The sequence below is a fragment of the Xenopus laevis genome, chromosome 9_10L (assembly GCF_017654675.1).
Source record: "Xenopus laevis strain J_2021 chromosome 9_10L, Xenopus_laevis_v10.1, whole genome shotgun sequence".
NCBI classification, from domain to species: domain Eukaryota; kingdom Metazoa; phylum Chordata; class Amphibia; order Anura; family Pipidae; genus Xenopus; species Xenopus laevis.
In genome coordinates, this window is record NC_054387.1 from 61,728,166 (window position 1) to 61,746,926 (window position 18,761).

Below are 18,761 nucleotides of genomic sequence, written 5' to 3' on the forward strand. Positions count from 1 at the left end.
GGATGCAAGCTGTTAGTCCCACTGCCAGGGCCCCCCTATATAACTCAAAAGAAGACATGCTGCAGCACTCCGAATCTTGTGATGGTTTTCTATGGTGCCAACAGGCCAGGTCTGGTTTGTTGGCAGTGGCACAATAAAACACCATCACAACAAGATTGGAAGTGCTGCAGCTTATCCTCTTTTGTGTGCTTCTGTAGGCACAGGGCTGTAACTACAAGGAAGCAGACCCAGGAGGTATCGGGCCCAATGAGGCCCTAATTAATGAGCAATTTTCATATATATTGGTAAAACAGGAGAACCTCTTGATATTTTGGGGGCCCTGAAATGATTGTGCTGCGGGGCCAGTAACATCTAGTTACACCACTGTGTAGACACTATATTTCTCAATTGTTCGTCATTTTAAAACAGCAGGGACAGGAATAATCAAAAGCAAGGATTGTGCGTCCAGAAAGCAGTGCAGCTTGGTACTACAGATAAATCAATGTATAAGACCAAACGGAAAAACGATGCAAATACTGCAATACGCAGAATTACTTTATAAAACAGTGAATTATGAGCAGAACACATAGTTGTGAGTGACACTCTTATCACCAACATTTCTATCACCACTAGAACATGGTGGCTTGGTTGTTTCCACGACAACAACCTCCTTCGGCTCTGCGTATTTGTTTGGGACCTACAAGGGCGTGGCATATTGTGTGCGTGCGCCGTAGAGTGGACGTGCTACGTCACATCCTGTTTTCCGCCTCGTCATCATCTGTGTGTCTAGTGAGGGCAGTGACAGGAGGCGGGCAGTAGTTTTGTGCAAGGCCGGGGATATGCTGTGGTTCCAGGGCTCCATCCCGGAGGCCATAGCGGCCGCAAAACAGAGCAGCTCCGTGTTCGTGGTGTTCGTGGCTGGTAAGGAAAAGGGATTCGCTGCCTTTCACTGGATTGAGAAAATGCACAGTAACTTGTCATGTGTTTTAGCGCTTACCTAGGCCGGTGCATAGCCAGCTGTCTGTCATAAGGAAGGTACAAGGGCTGCCAGAACTTCCTTTATTGGGGGAGCCCTGTCATTTTCATAGTTGTGCGTATACGGTGGCGAAGATAGCGACTGGCAAAGCTGCTTGTGATTGCCCAGAGACTGCCATAGTTTTATACCTGTCAGAGGAAGCCCAGAGACTTCCATAGCCAACTACCTGTCAGAGGGGAGGCCTGGAACTGGCGTAGAGAACTATCAGCATCCCAAGGACTAACCCTGCTAACTGCTTGTCAGAGGGAAACCCAAGTACTTCCACTGTCAGAGGGGAACCCAGGGGCTGGCAATATTATCTCCATAGGGTAGCATGAGAACTTTTAATTGACCTTTAATAGTAATAACGTAATTGTCAGAGGGAAGCCCAAGTAGCATTTAACTTAATGTGGTTCTCAGCCTTACTAACTTTCTACATGTCTCACAAAGTTGAGCAACTCTCCGCTTCTGTCTGTATAATGAAATGAATACTTTCTCTGTAACCTAGACAGCCTAACGGATCAACCCGTGTTACGGGAAGACGGGCCATTATTATTCTCAGTGCCTAGTAACTGCTTGTTACGAGGGCATTACTATTCCCAGGGCAAGTAGTTGCCAGCTTATAAAGGGTAATCATTGGTGGGGAATAGAGGTTACTGTTTAGCAGGTGCAGCCTGGTGATTACCCTTCTCTAAATTCGAGAGCACTGTGACCATCCTCCTGGCAAAAGGGGACCCTTGTCACTGCCTTTAATAAAGTCATAGCTGGGATCTGCCTTTTATTTTATTGAATGTAATCACTGCTTGTATAATAGAGAACACTAACTGGGAGGTTGGAGCTTGACCAATAAAGGCGCAACACTATGGCTGTCAGTGTACAAGGACATTTAATAATGAGGAATGGAGTCACTGTATGCATTTAAAGGGTAGTTCACCTTTAAGTTAACTTTTAGTATATTTCAGAATGGCTAATTCTAAGCATCTTTTCAGATTGACTTTTTTTTTATAGTCCCCAGCTTTCAAATAGGGGTCACTGACACCAAGAAAAAAAACCTCTGTAGGGTTATAAATTGTTATTGCTACTCTTTATAACTAATCTTTTATTCCAGTCACTCTCCTATTCATATTCCTATCTCTTATTCAAAGCAGTGCATGGCTACTAGGGTCATTTGGGCCCTAGCAACCAGATTGCTAAAACTGCAAACCAGAGAGCTGCTGAATAAAAGTCTAACTAAAAAACCACAAACATTAAAAAATGAAAACGAGTTGCACATTTTCTCAGAATACCACTCTCTACATCATACTAAATGATAATTTATTGATGAAAATGCCCTTTAACAGATGGAGCACATCTGATGATGCATGGGCTCAGTGGCAGTTAACAGTCTGCAGTCTTATCTGTGAGTACTTGAGCTACACAATGCAGCCACTGCAAATTTACTAGTACAGGTATGGGATCCCTTATCCAGAAACCCATTATCCAAAAAGTTTTGAATTATGGAAAGGCTGACTCCCATAGACTCCATTATAATCAAATAATCCAAATTTTTTAAAATTCTTTACTTTTTCTCTGTAATAATAAAAGAGTACATTGTACTTGCGCCAAACTAAAATATAATTAATCCTCATTGGAAGCAAAACCAGCGTATTGGGTTTATTTAATGTTTACATGATTTTCTAGTAGACTTAAAGGGGTTGTTCACTAGAGAGCTTTTTATTCAGCAGCTCTCTAGTTTGCAATTTCAGCCATCTGGCTGCTAGGGTCCAAATTACCCTAGCAACGCTGCATTGATTTGAATAAAAGACGGAGTATGAATAGTAGAGACCTGAATAGAAAGATGAATAATAAAAAGTAGCAATAACAATACATTTGTAGTCTTACAGAGCTTATGTTTTTTTAGATGGGGTCAGTGACCCCCATTTGAAAGCTGTAAAGAGTTAGGAGAAATAGGAAAATTGAAGACCAATTGAAAAGTTGCTTGAAAAATTCGCCATTCTGTAACATACTAAAGGTTAACTTAAAGGTGAACCACCCCTTTAAGGTATGAAAATCCAAATAAAGGAAAGATCCATTATCCGGAAAACCCGAGGTCCTGAGCATTCTGGATAACAGATCCTATACCTGTACTGCTATAATACTTTTTCTTTCTGCATCAATGTTGCTTTTTATGAGATGTCCCTTAATGGGGATGTAAAGGCAAAAATATAAAATCCCATTTTTACTTTAATGAAAAATAAATCTATCTCCAATATACTTTAATTAAAAAATACTTTCAAATGGCAGGGGGAGCCCCCCACCTCGAGCTCGAGCAGCATTGTTGGATTCCCTGTAGAGATTTGTATCGAGAGACTCAGTGCAGTCTTTATATTCTGATTACTAATCAGTCTTACTGTATTGGCTTCTATGGCAGATATTATTTGACTTGTGCTGTTTTGATTATTTATGACGATCCCTAAGCTTAACCTCCCAACTAAAGCCCAGACCACACTGAGCATGTGCAAGTCTTGATATTGCAGAAATGTCTAACAAAGTTACAAGATGACAGCCCCCTGCGCCAACTTTGAAAGCATAAATCATTTGTCTTATTAGGCTGCTAGTGCAGTAAGTTCATGTTTATATTTAGTATACAAAATACAGCATTTCTAACATTATTCTATTTTAGACTTTAGTTGCCCTTTAAGTTTGTTTATTATCTATTTAGTGCCTTCATACAATCCACTATTGCGCCATCCCAGTAATTATAGCCAGTCTTCTGTTAAGACTGCACTTGGCAGAGTTAGGCCATACTAAGCATTATAGTTGTCTATAAGAAAATAAAACCGAGAAAATATGTGTGCACCTGTCCTTCAGATTTATTTGCCTCACAGGGAGGGTTTTGGGTAAAGAAATACGTAGCACTTGATCAGTGTAGCTTTCCTGACTAAAATATGTTTTCATGAAACACAGTGGAGAGACTGAGATTGTCTCCCATTATCTACATCTAAATTCCTTCCTGACTCCAAAATGGCAATCGGATTTGTCCCTGGATCAACTTGTACTATGAGCTATCTTCCATAACCCTGTATTCCCTCACATCTAGGGGCATTGTGACACCCATTATTCTTATAGCATCCAGGTGCCTTCTGGGTAATTTTGTGGCATTCTCATTAACTGTTATGGTAAGCAAGGCTCTGCAATGTGTTATAATAAAGTGCTGCAGGTTTAGGTGATCTTATTGGGAGGCATACAAAGGTTAAACAAAGGCAGGCCAGATAAACCACAGCCCTCCCAGTACTATGGGTGGTATCAGTTGTTGACTGTTTATTATTGCCGGAAGGGGGTTATTGTGTTGAAATCTGGGTATTAGATGATAGACTGAACTAGCAGGCAGAGCTCCTGATGACAAGTAGCTGCTAATAATACACATGTGCTGATATGGTATTTATAGAGTCCATGTTTATGTGCTCTCAGCTTTGTGTGCAATGTCAGAATCAGCCAGTTATATCTTACTAAACATATACACAATCTCCTGATATCATCTTGCCTTACTTTATATACTTTTCCACGGGTACTTCGCTTCCCCTAGCACAGAGCTACCTTACTAAACTCAGTACCGTCTAGTGTCCTTAGAAGTGGGCAGATTATTCTTTATAATTCACAAGGAATACATGTGTTTGTTTTCCCTTTAAACATTGTTAGCCTGTACAATGTCCGGACTGCATTGCTGTCATTCCTGCAGCTACAAGGTCTTTTCCTTCCCTTTTGCCCTTGAACAAGTTACCAAATCCTTCTGTTTAGCAATAGTGACACTGGTTATTCGCACTGTCCTGGAACCATTAAAGGGGTTATAAACCAAACAGTAACAAAATAAAATGTAACTTTTTAAGTTACTTTCACATATAAATTCACAAGGGACATCAATGGATTTGAAGTTATTTTAATTACGATTGATTTGTCTCTCCCTTTCTGCACTTGCATGCTTCTAACAGGTCTGTTAATTAGCTGACTCTGCTACATTGTTTCTATAGTTACGTCCACCAGGGCATAGCATAGAAAGGAACAGAGAGAGTCATTACCTGGATTGCATAGCCAACATTAATTTAATTTTAGGTCATTTATTTGGTATGCATTAAAAAAGATGTATAGCATAAGTGAAACCCCAATTCCTTGTAGGCAATGAATACTGTATTGTTCACATTTCACAATGGGCTAAAAATTATCATTTAAGGGATACTGTCATGGGGTAAAAACATTTTTTTCAAAACACATCAGAATTCTGCACTGAAATCCGTTTCTCAAAAGAGCGAACAGATTTTTTGAAATCTGACATGGGGCTACACATATTGTTAGTTTCCCGGCTGCCTCCAGGCATGTGACTTGTGCTCTGATAAACTTCAGTCACTCTTTACTGCTGTACTGCAAGATGGAGTGATGTCACCCCTCCCCCCCATAGCCTAACTATAAAACAATGGGAAGGTAACCAGATAGCAACTCCCTAAAGCTGGCCATAGATGCAAAGATCCGATCGTTTGAATCCTCATACGATCGGATCTTTGTGTCTATGGCCAGCTTAACACAAGATAACAGCTCCCTGGTAGATAAAAGAACAGCACTCAATAGTAAAAGCCAGGTCCAACCGCGTCCCATTCAGTTACATTGAGTTGGGGAAACAACAGCCTGCCAGAAAGTAGTTCCATCCTTAAGTACTGGCTCTTTGTGAAAGCACATGATCAGGCAAAATAACCTGAGATGGCTGCCTACACACCAATATTACAACTAAAATTAAAATACACTTGCTGGTTCAGAGTGAATTATTTGCAGTGTAATTTAGAAATAAAAACTATATCATAAAAATCATGACAGAATCCCTTTAACTTTAAAAATGGACCATAAGGGTAAGGCCACACTGGGCATTTGAGGAGATTTGGTCGCCTGGCGACTAATCGCCTCGTCTTTGCGGCGACCAATCTCCCCATATGCCTTCCCTCACTCTGTGCCGGCTAAAATGGAAAAACGCCAGTGCTAATCACACGCCGCAATTCGTTTTCCGATGTCGCCCGAAGTTTCCTCGTGAGGCAACTTCGGGCGACTTTGGAAAATGAACCGCCGCGTGTGATTAGCACCGACGTTTTTTTTTTTTTTTCATTTTAGCCGGCGCAGAGTGAGGGAAGGCGTTTGGGGAGATTGGTCGCCACAAAGACGAGGCGATTAGTCGCCAGGCGACCAAATCTCCCCAAAACGCCCAGTGTGGCCTTACCCTTAATTGGAGCTCCCCAATGATCCTTTCTGGTCCCTGTCCATGTTTTAGATGGGGTGGGCATGTTCTAACAGTCTCTGCCAGAAACCCAGTAGGAGGGGGATAGACAATCACAACCCTGCAGTCCCATGAGCAAAGACAGGCTTTGGTTCACTTTGGTTCTTATCTGTCTAGTTGTGGATTGGCTCCTATGCTACTGTTTAATGTGCTGAATGGTGCTGCCTCCCCAGCACAGCCTGGGGAGAACAGAAAGTGGAACACATGGGTGGGACTAGTAGGGTTTTAGGAGAAATTTTCAATAAATCAGTCCAAAACACATCTTTTTGAAGCAAATTTCTTCTATATTTAAGAATATAATGTACTGGCACATACTTGTTTTTACACAATATATCGCCTTTAATGATTTAGCCCATACACACATTATTTAAATCAAATTGGGAGCAGAATCAGTAAATACTATTAGTGAGCATGTTGGAGACCTCTAGTGACCAAAGAGAGGTAAAACCACAATCTCAATAATTTCTCCAAAACATGCTATTCAATAAAAAATATATATTTTATTCACATCAGTAGTTGAAAAATATGTATAGTATTCCCTCTAACGCCTAACGCGTTTCATGCTTACCCAGCACTTAGTCATAGGCAGAATACACACATTAACCCAACCCAATGCAACCTCCTAGTGATACTGGCCTCTCACATGTTCTAGCCACCAGGTATATAATGGCAAATTCTCTGATGCCTTTCTGTGCTTGTCTGAAAGCACACCGCCTCTACCAAATTCTGGCCACAACAGAAAGACATAGGTTTTCATGTACATAGGGGCCTAAATGGACACCCCCAGGCCCAATAAATAGTGATTGTCTTTGGCATCTTACATAAGCCCATCTGGCATTTGCCAGAATCTACAGATTGCCATTCCAGGCCTGGGTCTTTGTGTGAGAAAAAAACAAAAGGCTTGTGTACTCAACAATATTATTTTATACTGCATCAAGACATTTGGTTTTATAGTATCCTCGTGCTTAATAACAATAAATGATAACACACACTTCTTAAACACACCTTAAATACATTTTTCTCATCTTCTTGTTTCAGGGGAAGATGAGCAGTCGGTACAAATGTCAGAAAGCTGGGCTAATGAACAAGTGATCCAGACCACCATGGAGGGATTTGTCGCTATAAAGCTTGATAGCCAGAGGTTTGTTTACTGGGTGAAATTTATATAGTTTCTCCTCAGTCTCTGGTCTCTCTCAGCCCTTTCTGATAAGCACACGAGGAATGGCAGAGTTTTAGTTGTTCTTTAAAGACTTCTATTTCTAAAATGTATCTGTCTTTCTTTGCAGTGAATCCTGTCTGCAGTTTTCTCAGATCTGTATCCTTTTTTTAGGAAGACAAGCCTGCTTCTTTTAGTGATGCCTGCAATAGCCTGTATGTGTCTGTTGTTACTATGGGGTACATTTTATCAAATGCTCACTTTTGTTTCCACCATTTGATAAAGATATGCCTGTCTAAATCCTGTACTGGTGAACAGAGAGCTGTGGAGTTTCTCTCTGGCTATGACCTATTGTGAGATCTTTTTTCACTTAGTTAAAATTGCCCCTAAAAATTCCTTACACATGAGCACAAAGCTGTTTTCACCTCTGGTGGAACATTTTTAGTATGTTTTGAATGAAAAAAAAAAAAAAAGTTAAAGCTTCTTTTAGCCCTATAGTTTAGCTGCATTTAAAGCAAAGTCTGTGGCATGGCTATAAATGCCAAAAGGTAGCGCTTGGGAGCTGTGCAACCCTAATACAGTCAGTGCCATATGGATATGTAGCCCACAGGGTTAATGAGAGTTGCTGTCTGGTTATAGCTTCTTTACTAGTTGTTTCTCAGATCCTGTAGTGTGTATCCCATCGAGCTTCTTTATCGGGGAGAATGGAATGCCATTAGAAGTCATCGCTGGCAGTATTTCTGCAGAAGAACTTGTTGCAAAGATAGCCAAAGTAAAACAGGTCAGAAGAGTGCATTTCTAAGTCATCATATAATAATTGTGATTTTTGCATCTGGGAGTACATTAAATTAATTATGGGATAAATCATGGCCCAGTACCCATTAACCCCCCTCCCCCTGTGCTTGTAGGTGATTTTAGTCTCCCCCTTCCCCCCTGGGACCCAGGGATATAGCTTTAATTATATGTACTTCCTATTCATGGGCTGCTCTCTTTCCCATTCACAAGAAAAGGCAGGGCATGAAGAGCATAAAGCAGGTTGATAGAGCTTAGTCTTTTAGGGAGATTGATCTAGCAATCTGCTTTTCTCTCACCTAGATTGGGGGACACAGGCACCATGGGGATGAAGATCCTGCAGTTTGGAGAGTGGACACTTAGATGTTAACGGTGACTCCTGCTCCTGCTCTGGTCTTCATCCCATGCCTCCTCCTACCATCTCCAGTTTTTTTTAGTGTCCTCAGAAGTAGACTCTGACACTTGGCGGCAGGAGCAATTGGTCTGAACTGCGGTGTAGATCATGCCACACTGGGGCCAGTGAGTACCTATCTTCAGCGCCTTCTCAGCCAGATAGTTGCCTGCATTTAAAAAAATTATATAGATGCCCTCCTGCCTTCCAGCTCTATGGAGTCTGCGTGCAAAGCTCCTATCTCCCTGAGGCTGAGTTCCTGCTCTGTGGAGGCCCGCACCAGCCTGATACACAGAGGATGTTTTTATTCTGGGCACAGGCATTCTGGCTGAACCGGTAAAGATTTTTCCCACCCCCACCTTGCATCCTCCCCCAGGCACATAGCTTCCTTCTATTGCCTGTTCCTACTCCTGGGGAGTGTAACGGGCCCGAAGGCACAGTAATAGTGTAGACCAAAGAGGAGACCAGACCAGGTTCGAGGTACAAGAGGGTTTATCCAAAGAATCGTCAAAATACAGGCAAATAGGTCAGACCAGGCAGAAGACAAGCAGAATCGAAGAACAGGCAGAAGTCGGTACACAAGAATCAAAATAGACAATAACACCCAGGAACTCTGTAGCAGGAACCTATAGTTGGGCAAGGACTGGAAGGGGAAGTACGTTTAAATAGTCTCTGGGTTGGCGCCAAATTTTGACGCGCTTGCGTCAGACGCAGACGCCAGCGTCCTCACGCTGACGTCTCGAAGCCGGCGCCCGATTCTGACGCCGGCGTCCGTTCCGTCGCCGACGACCAATCCTGGAGTGGGAAAAAGGTGAGGTCATAGACCTGTGCCCAGCAGGAGCCATGTGGTGAGGCAGGTGGTCGCCATCTTGGACGCCATCTTGAAGACCTGAGGTAGATTCCATTACAGGGAGTGAGTCTCTTCTACAGTAGGGAGTCCCTACTAACCTCCAAGCTGCAGGATCCCCCTTGCCATCTTTTCACACCACAAACCCACAGGGGGACAAAATATCTCCTCTGATGAGGAAGGACAGGTCCTAATAGACAATGATTCTGAACAGGATCCTGATCCAGAACCTAAAGCCCCCAGAACACAGGGAGAAGTGGAGGGACTCATACAGGTGGTTCGCAAAACTCTTAATATCGAGGAGATGTCCTCTACTACAGAGACCTGAAAGAATATTTTCAAGAGACAAAGAAAGATCTCCTGTGTCTTTCCAGCGTATGAGCAATTCGATGAGATCAATAAAGCTCAATGGAAAACATCAGATCATAGGGTCCCACAGGAATGCATAGAACTATGGTCCTCTCCTCCTACTGTCAATTCGCCAGTCTCCAGACTGTTGAAGACTACAACTATCCCAGTAGCAGATGCAGTATCCTTCAAGGATCCTATTGACAAGAGGCTAAAGGGTTTCTGTAAGACAATCTTCACCGCATCTGGAACAGCTTTTAAACCAATGTTAGCTATCGCCTGGCTGGCTAAGGCAATGAAGGTCTGGGTTGAACAGGTGGCACAGCTGCTTGTTTCAGAAGACTCAACGACGGACCTCCTACTCTCCCAAACAGCAGATGCTACAGCCTACATCTGTGATGCTTCACTGGATGTAGCTTGTTGCCAAAGCATCAGAGCAATCCATAGCGGCTCACAGGTTTCTATGGCTCAAAACCTGGTCAGCGGACCTGACATCAAAGAGGTCTGTAGTCAGTCTACCCTTTCAGGGAAAACAGCTGTTCGGGGCAAAACTTGACAAGATTATATCACAGGCAAGGGGGTAAGAGCACCCTGCTCCTACAAAGCAACTTTAAGAGGCCCCCCTTCAAACGATGACCCTTTTTTCGTCCCTTGAGCCAGGGGCAGAGGTCAAAACTACATCTGGAGAAATCCAACACAGGCTTCTGCCAGAGATACCATAACAAGCAGGGGTCCACGTGGAACTCCTCCAAGGGTTCCGCCAAAACCCCCCAGGACAAGTCCACTTCTTCCTGAAGGTGTGCCCACCCCTGGAGGGATGCCCTTAGGCGGATGCCCTTAGGCAGATGCCTAGTGTCCATTCAGGAGGTGTGGCGAAGTCTAGTGAAGGACCAGTCGGTCCTCTAAATAGTAACCCTTAGTATTTAATAGACCTGTCACAACATCCGCCTCACAGATTTTTCATCTCCGGACTTCCCCAGTGGAGTCCCAAGTAGGAAGCATTCCTAAGGGTCATACAAGATCTAGTAAGTTCAGGGGTCATACAACCCGCCCCACGGTTAGACAGAAGAAAGGGGTTTTATTCAAACCTTTTCATCGTACCCAAGAAAGATGGTTCCTACAGACCAGTACTAGACCTAAAGACCCTCAACCTTTTCATCAAGACTTACCACTTCAAAATGGAATCAATCCATTCAGTGTTAATGTCCATGGAGAAACACAAATTCATGATGGTTATAGAAATAAAGGATACATACCTGCACATCCCCATTCTCCCAAATCATCACAGGTTTCTGAGGTTCTATGTGGTGGGGAACCACTATCGTTGGCCCCCCGCATCTTCACACAGATAATGCATTATCAGGATTCAGATTGAAGGGCATATGGGCCCCCCCCCCGAAATGTTGATACTGGTGGTGTTATAAATAAAGAAAGTGGCACTTCCCCAACTGCAGAATAATAGAGTGTACGGATCCTTGATCAAAAATTTCTGGTGTTGTGAGACCTAGCTGGGTCTGTAGATGACCAGCACCACCATTGCAGTGAATTTAAGTACAGGAGTTGTGGTGGATTGTAAATATATTTGAACTTTTCAGCTTCACACCAGGCCACTACAACTGATACTACGGCATCAGAGGAGAGATTGCGGGAACTTGGACAGAGAGATAATGATCCCAGAACAGGATAAACTGTCCCTCGAGTGGTGGCTCCACCCCCACCTGATGAGGCGGTAAAAAACCCTTTTCCCAACCACTCCTGGACGGTGGTAACAACAGACGCCAGTCTACGTGGTTGGGGAGGAGTGCTGGACAAGAAAACAGTCCAAGGCCTTTGGAACCAATCGTAGAGGTGTCTCCCGATCAACCTCTTGGAGCTCAGAGCAATACTGTACTCACTACAATATTGGCCAGTTCTTCTGCAAGGGAGACCAGTACGAATACAGTCAGACAATGTGACAGCGGTGGCCTACATAAACCACAAGTCTAGCTGCCATGGCAGAAGCAAAAATTAATTCTAATGTGGGCAGAAGAGAATGTCTACACTAGTTCTAGACTAGTTCCCCCGTATAGGTATCCAGTCCCCCCACTGGATTCTGTTCGGCTGGCCACGCTGATGGAAAAGGTGGTATTCCTTTTGACAATGACATCTGCCCGCAGAATTTCAGAGCTGGTGGCACTATCATGCCAGTCTCCATTCACCATTATCCATTATGATAAGGTGTTTCTCAGGCCAACACCGGAGTTCCTCTTTAAGGTCGTATCACAGCTCCACCTCAATCAAGATTTGGTGGTTCCGTCACTCTGCCAGAGCCAAAGAATTCGCTAGAGAGGTGTCTAAACAAACTGGATACGCGCAATCAATACACACTTGGAGGCTACAAAGAAGATCAGGAAGACTAATTCACTTTTCTTACATCCTACATTAAGAGACACAGGCACCATGGGGATGAAGATCCTGCAGCTTGGAGAGTGGACACTAAGATGTTAACGGTGACTCCTCCTCCTGCTCTGGGCTTCATCCCCTGCCTCCTCCTACCATCTCCAGTTTCTCACCGAAGAAGGAGTAAGCTCATCTAGAGAACCCAAAACAGAGAAGGAGTCTCCTCACCCCTTAACCAAAAAAACAGGTAAAACTAAAAATTTTCCAATGTGGAAAATTGTAACTTACTTGGGCAACCAGGATGGCCCATCAGGGAGGGAAGGCCTGTGTCCCCCAATGTAAGGTGAAAGAAAAGGATTTAACGGTAAGTACTAAAATCTTTCTTTCTCTTACCAAGATTGGGGGATACAGGCGCCATGGGGATGTCCCAAAGCAACCTGTCAGGTTTTCAGTTTAGAACTGTCTGTAACACCTTCCTCCTGAAGCTTGCTTCTGCTGACGCCTGAGTGTGGAGACTGTAGAAACGCGTGAAGGGAGGACCAGGTGGCTGCTCGACACACACGTTCGGCCGACGCTTGGTGTCTAACTGCCCAGGAGGTACTGATTGAGCTTGAAGAGTGACTCTGAAGGGAGGCGGTCTGCCCTTCACTGCATAGGCTCTGATTATATTTGAACAAATCTGTTTGGCTATAGTTGACTTAGTGGCTCTCATACCCCTTTTCTGGCCTTCTGGAAGAATGAAAAGGATTTAGCCGTAAGTACTAAAATCTTCCTTTTCTGGGCCATTGAGAGAAAGTCTGGGAGAAAGATTGCATCAGCTATTTCACTGAGGTCCAAGCCCTTTCCCCCTTCCTGACAATTCAAAATCTATGAGCAGGAAGTAAGCAGACTCTGTATTTGGGAAAGTCGTGTGGGTGAGATTGAGGGTTTCATGTAAATGGCCTGAGTTTTATCCCTACTAGCCTTATCTCTTTTAAGCAGATGAAAGCCTTGTGCTTTCATAGCAAGTCCTTCTCTCTACAATGGCATGATTATATGAATTGATACTTTCTAGATGCACTCAGGAAAAAAAGATGGGTTTCTAGTAAATGCAAAGCTTCCAGAAAGTTCGCCAGAGCCCTGTTCCGATTCACCTTGTCCTGTTGTTCCACATGCCAGCCCTCCAGATAATGCGCAGCCAGCAGGCACCGAGCAAGAGTCTTCAGCACCTACAACAGGTAATAATGAAATGAACCATTGACGAGAGCGTAAGGCTCACTTTGAATAAATCCTGGGGCCATTCGGTACTTTAATCTGAGTAAATTAATTCAACTAAACTAAACCCATTCTGATTGGTACAGAATTCTAACTCCCTGTACTTTCTTTTTCTGGGCTGCTATGCCTTCTAGACTGTCCCCTCTATGCATAGTATTTCCAGAATTTTACTGTGCTTTCTTACTTTGCTTAGAACCTTCCACACCAGTGGAAGCACTGCTCAACGACCACGAGAGTGTATCCCTGGAACCTGTTGCTGAGTCTGAGCAGAATATCCAATCAGAGGAGGAGCTTGCAGAGAAAGTGCAAAGGTGAGATGGGGATTATTATTTAGTCCTGAGAATTGCCATAATAGTATTCTGCTGTCTGCCCAGTTCTCCTTTAAACTATTTTAAGTATGATGTAGACACTGTATTCTGAGACAATTTGCAATTGGTTTTCATTTTTTATTATTTGTGTTTTTTCAGTTAGTTATCTTTTTGTTCATCAGCATTCCAGTCTGGAATTTAAGCATTTGGTTGCTAGGGTGTTTTTTTACCTTAGCTACCAGGCAGTGGTTTGAAAGAGAGACTGGAATATGAATCAGAGAGCATCTGAATAGAAACATAAGGAATAAGAATTCTTGAATTACTTCAGCGCACTTCCAAACTTTGAGATATACTGGTGCTTCTTTTCTCAAAAGACTTCACCGCAAGTCTTCAACATAAATGGTTCAATCAGATGAATGAGGAGAGCAATCCAAACAGCAGAATACCTGCTACAATTCTACATTGATACATTGTAGCAGGTATTCTGCTGTTTGGATTGCTCTCCTCATTCATCTCATTGAACCATTTATAAGGAATAAGAAGTCGCAATAATAAAATTGTAAGCTCACAGAGCAATAGTTACCTGCCAGGGTCAGTGAATTTGGAAATAAATCATGAAGACCAATTTCAAAGTTGCTAGGAATAAGTAATTCTATAATGTACTGTCCTGCTTTACCTTTCAGGGTCCATCTTGCCAGTATAATAGTACTGTATGAAATAGACAGTTATATAGTCCTGGAACTCCACAGTCAACTGTGGTATACCAAAAATCTTGCCAGCATTCCACAATTTAGGGCAATTGACCCAGGTACCACTCACATATGCCATATTCAAATAATTCCATGAAGAACAGGTGCACACACACAGGTGTGCACCTGTTCTTCATGGAATTATATATATGTAGGACATTCTATAACATACTAAAAGTTAACTTAATTGTGAACCTCCCCTTTAATCACTATATATTTAATGTTGGCATGTTTCTTTATTTTGCCCAGGGTAACACATAAACTAGAGGAGAGACGGGAGCAGAAAAAGAAAGAAGAGAAACAGGTAAACACAGATTAAGCAGAATTAGTTCCTTTGTGCTGTTAAAGCAATGACCATAGAAAGAGTGGCATGTAAGACAGATTTTTTATAACCATGATAAAAAAAAATCTATAGACATGGTTGTCCTCACTTTGCTGAGTGAAATTATTTATTCTCATGAATATTTATTTGTTACACAGAATGAGGTCAAGAAGGAAATTGATAGAAGAAAAATGGGCAAAGAAATGCTGGAATACAAGCGAAAGCAGGAGGAGGACTTGGTAAAAAGGGCCCTGGAAGAGAGAAACCGAGAGAAAGCAGAAGAAAAAGCTGCTAGGGATCGTATTCGGCAACAGATCGCTCAGGTATGGTATGCTTGGGCCTTGGTGGTTGGCCACACATAGGTAAAGCAACCATCGAACCAACACATCTGTGGGCACACCAATGCACTGTCATTGGCTAATTAGATTTTCAGGGCAGCCTAGTCAACATCCAGCACTTTTGCTCATTATTACATCCCTTCAGGTAAGACTACAATGGCACACTTCAAGATATGTTTATGTGCCGCATACTAAAAATTAATCCATAAAGGTAACTCAAATTTAGATACAGGATCCGTTATCCAGAAAGCTCCGAATAGATTCCATTTTATCCAAATAATCCAGACTTTTAAAAATGTTTTAATTCTTCTTTTAATAAATAAAACAATACCTTGTACTTGATCCAAACTAAGAGATAATTAATCCTTATTGGAAGCAAAACCAGCCTTTTGGGTTTATTTAATTGAAATTATGGAAATATCCATTATCTGGAAACCCCCATGTCCCGAGCATTCTGGATAACATGTCCCATACCTTTTATGCCTGTGAAGGCAAATTAGGACTAGAGAAGTATAACACCTCACAAATGAGTTCATGTGACATTACAAAAAGACAGATTCTCTGTGTTCATTGTTTGTTAGGGCACCTTAAGCACTTAAAATCAGTTCTGCCCTACTCTGCCTGCCTGTTCTTACATTTGGCTTTTCCCCATTATAGGACCGTGCTGATCGCGCTGCCCGTTTTGCAAAAACCAAAGAGGAACTAGAAGCATTAAAAGTGGCAGAACTGCAGGCCCAGCAGGCTGAGAGAGAGGCCAGGAGAGAGGCAGTACAGAAGGAGAGGAGGTATGTCATTCTAAAATTACAGCTAGAAGTATTGTAGTCTTCCTGTTTGTGTTCAGTCTACCCCTTACCTAACACAATGCCTCTCTGTGTACAGTACTGTCGCCCGGATACAGTTCAGACTTCCTGACGGTTCTTCATTCGTCAACCAATTCGCATCAGAAGCTCCTCTTGAGGACGCAAGACTGTTTGCTGCACAGGTTCGTTTATATTGCCTGATCACTGGCTTCACTGGATTTATATATGTGCTGTACAGGGTTTCCACCAGCAGATGGTGCTGCATATTAAGTTTTTGAATGTTCTATCCATGGACAGTATTAACATTTTAAATATAAGAAAATTGGACTATTTTATATACCTGCCCACACCCTTCAATTATTTTTTAAAAAAATGTGACCGAATATACTGTGTATATCTTTGCACACAATATGTCAGACCTAACTAAAAGATAATAATATAATGTAAATAATCCGCTTCTTCGTTAGTTACATTCCATGCACAATATACATGCACTGTTTAATACCTGCTGTGGGGATGATAAGAAGGTTGTCAGCTATTAGGCCTCACAGACACACGTGTGGATCTTTGCCGCATTTTCGGCACGGTTTTTAAAAAAGCTTCATATGTGTCCGGGGCCTTAGAATACTCATGTGCACACATACGTAGGTTTATCAGCACCAGTTGAGAACCTACACACACTGCCATTATACCTATATGTCCATAAACATTGATTCCACTGCCTTATTTTCTTTCTCTTGTTACTTGCAGACAGTCGGAAATACTTATGGAAACTTTTCATTGGCAACCATGTTTCCAAGGAGGGAATTCACCAAAGAGGATTATGGAAAATCTCTGTTGTCATTGGAACTAGCACCCAGTGCTTCAATAGTTCTCTTGCCAGTATGTGTTCCATTCCTTTCTGTTACTGGGTTTAAATTGTAGGGAAAAACGGCAGATGTGTTTTTATTTGACTATTGGTAAATGATGCCCCTTTGGCCCTGGACACACATGCGGATCTTCAACTTTTAATTTTTTGGCATGGTTCGTGAAATGGTTTTTTTAAAAAAAAAAAACCGACCTCCGCGTAACTACGCTTAGTTTCAAGCTTAGGCAATGGGACATGCCGCTAGTGTATTTACACGGTGGTCAGCTTTTTTAAAAACCATGACGCACACCACCCTGAAAACGCGGCACAAACCGCACGTGTGTCCAAGGCCTTAGTGTGCTAACTATCTATCTACCTAGATATCAAGATATAGATATCTACCTAGATAGATAGATAGATAGATAGATAGAGAGATAGATATCTAGATCAACCCAGTTCTAGGTAATTAGAGACACCCCTTTCCTCTTTTTGTGTACCCCAGGATTATTTGTGGGATATTTGGTAATTGGGCAATTAGCCTTTGGTTTTGCTTTAATGATCCTGAATTGTGACATTTCCAGACTAACATATCAATGTTTGTTTGCATGATTAGGCAGGAAGGCCATCTCACGCTGTAGTACAGAGCTCTGAAGGCGGGGTCTGGAGTTTCCTCAGTACAATTCTCTTTCCTCTCCTAGCAGTATGGAGATTTTTAAGCAACTTTCTGTTTGGTAGCCCTTCCTCTTCACAACCTGCAGAGCAAGTAGCACATCCACAGCATGAAAGCACAAACCCAACAGCAAGCAGCAGTTCTGAGCCAAAGAGGTAAGAACTTGGATATAAAGCTGCAAATCTTTATAACTGGATAACTAAAACACTTGCATTTTAGCACTTTGTTTCCATTAATGAGATGTTTGGTTGTCAGAACCCAGTGTGTGGGGTGGGCTTGATTCTCACAGACTGTGGTTGGTTTATGGCTAATTGTCAAACATTCTCCCTTTGCTGTTTCCAGAGACGCTGTTCGGAAAAGAGTTCTAGAAAAACGCCCAGAAGAGTTTAAAAAAGAAGGCAAAATCTACCGTCTGAGAACTCAGGATGACAAGGATGAGAATAACACATGGAATGGGAACTCTACTCAGCAAATGTAGGTGGACTTAATGCCAAATGTACAAAAGCTTCTGAAATCTGTCCCTACGTCTACGAAACAGGTGGGGACTCTGGTATTGTAGCCACATTCATAAGAGCATTCAGTACTTTAGTCTGCTGCATGAAAGTAGGTTCTTACACCAGAAGTGATTTGATTAATCCTCTTTATTTACTGCGAGTGCTTTATGTATGGTATCTTCTCACTGTACTATAAACCTATAATAAATACATATTGGAATTTTTATTTTCACCTATTCTCCATATTTCCCAACTGGGGAACTAGTCCGTTTGTAGTTGTTCCGTAGCCTTGGATTCCTCTGACACATGGAGTTTTGCTACATCTCACTATAATGCAATCTTTTTGGAAAATGACAAGTCTAAAAGAGAGAGAGAACTTATTTATATGATTCTGCCCTTTAATTCTGCAAAAAAAAGCAAAAGTGAGCTGTTTCTTGTAGTTTTTCATCATGGATTTTGAGACATTGACAATAAAATTTTCAAAAAAAACAACCTTGTGATGTCTCTTGTTTTAGCTTTTGATTGGTTACTTACCCCCCCCCCCCACATAAGAAATTGCATGGTAAATCAAAGCTATTTTATTTCAGCCATTGTTTCATTTATATCTATTCCTATCTTACCATAATTAATCTTTAACTTAGGAGTACATAGGAGGGCAAATAGGCATTCACTCCTAGAAGAGCCAGCCCCACAAGTTAGGAATCCCTACTATGGAGCATCCTGCAATTCCACTGGATCAAAGCTCTGTGAAGTGATAGGGGCCATACCTTCCTTCCACT

The 18,761-nt window shown here is 42.3% G+C and overlaps 1 protein-coding gene across 1 annotated transcript; it reads left to right on the forward strand.

Annotated features, from left to right (window-relative positions):
- Positions 1-709: 709 nt before the first annotated feature.
- Positions 710-18,206, forward strand: ubxn4.L (UBX domain protein 4 L homeolog). The gene is made up of 13 exons (XM_018235691.2): positions 710-900; positions 7,326-7,428; positions 7,574-7,602; positions 8,106-8,224; positions 13,255-13,417; positions 13,648-13,765; positions 14,761-14,815; positions 14,992-15,156; positions 15,829-15,956; positions 16,051-16,153; positions 16,722-16,853; positions 17,432-17,643; positions 17,831-18,206. The coding sequence occupies exons 1-13, from the start codon at positions 819-821 to the stop codon at positions 17,964-17,966; spliced, it is 1,545 nt and encodes a 514-aa protein (XP_018091180.1). The 5' UTR covers positions 710-818; the 3' UTR covers positions 17,967-18,206.
- The last annotated feature ends 555 nt before the right edge of the window (positions 18,207-18,761 follow it).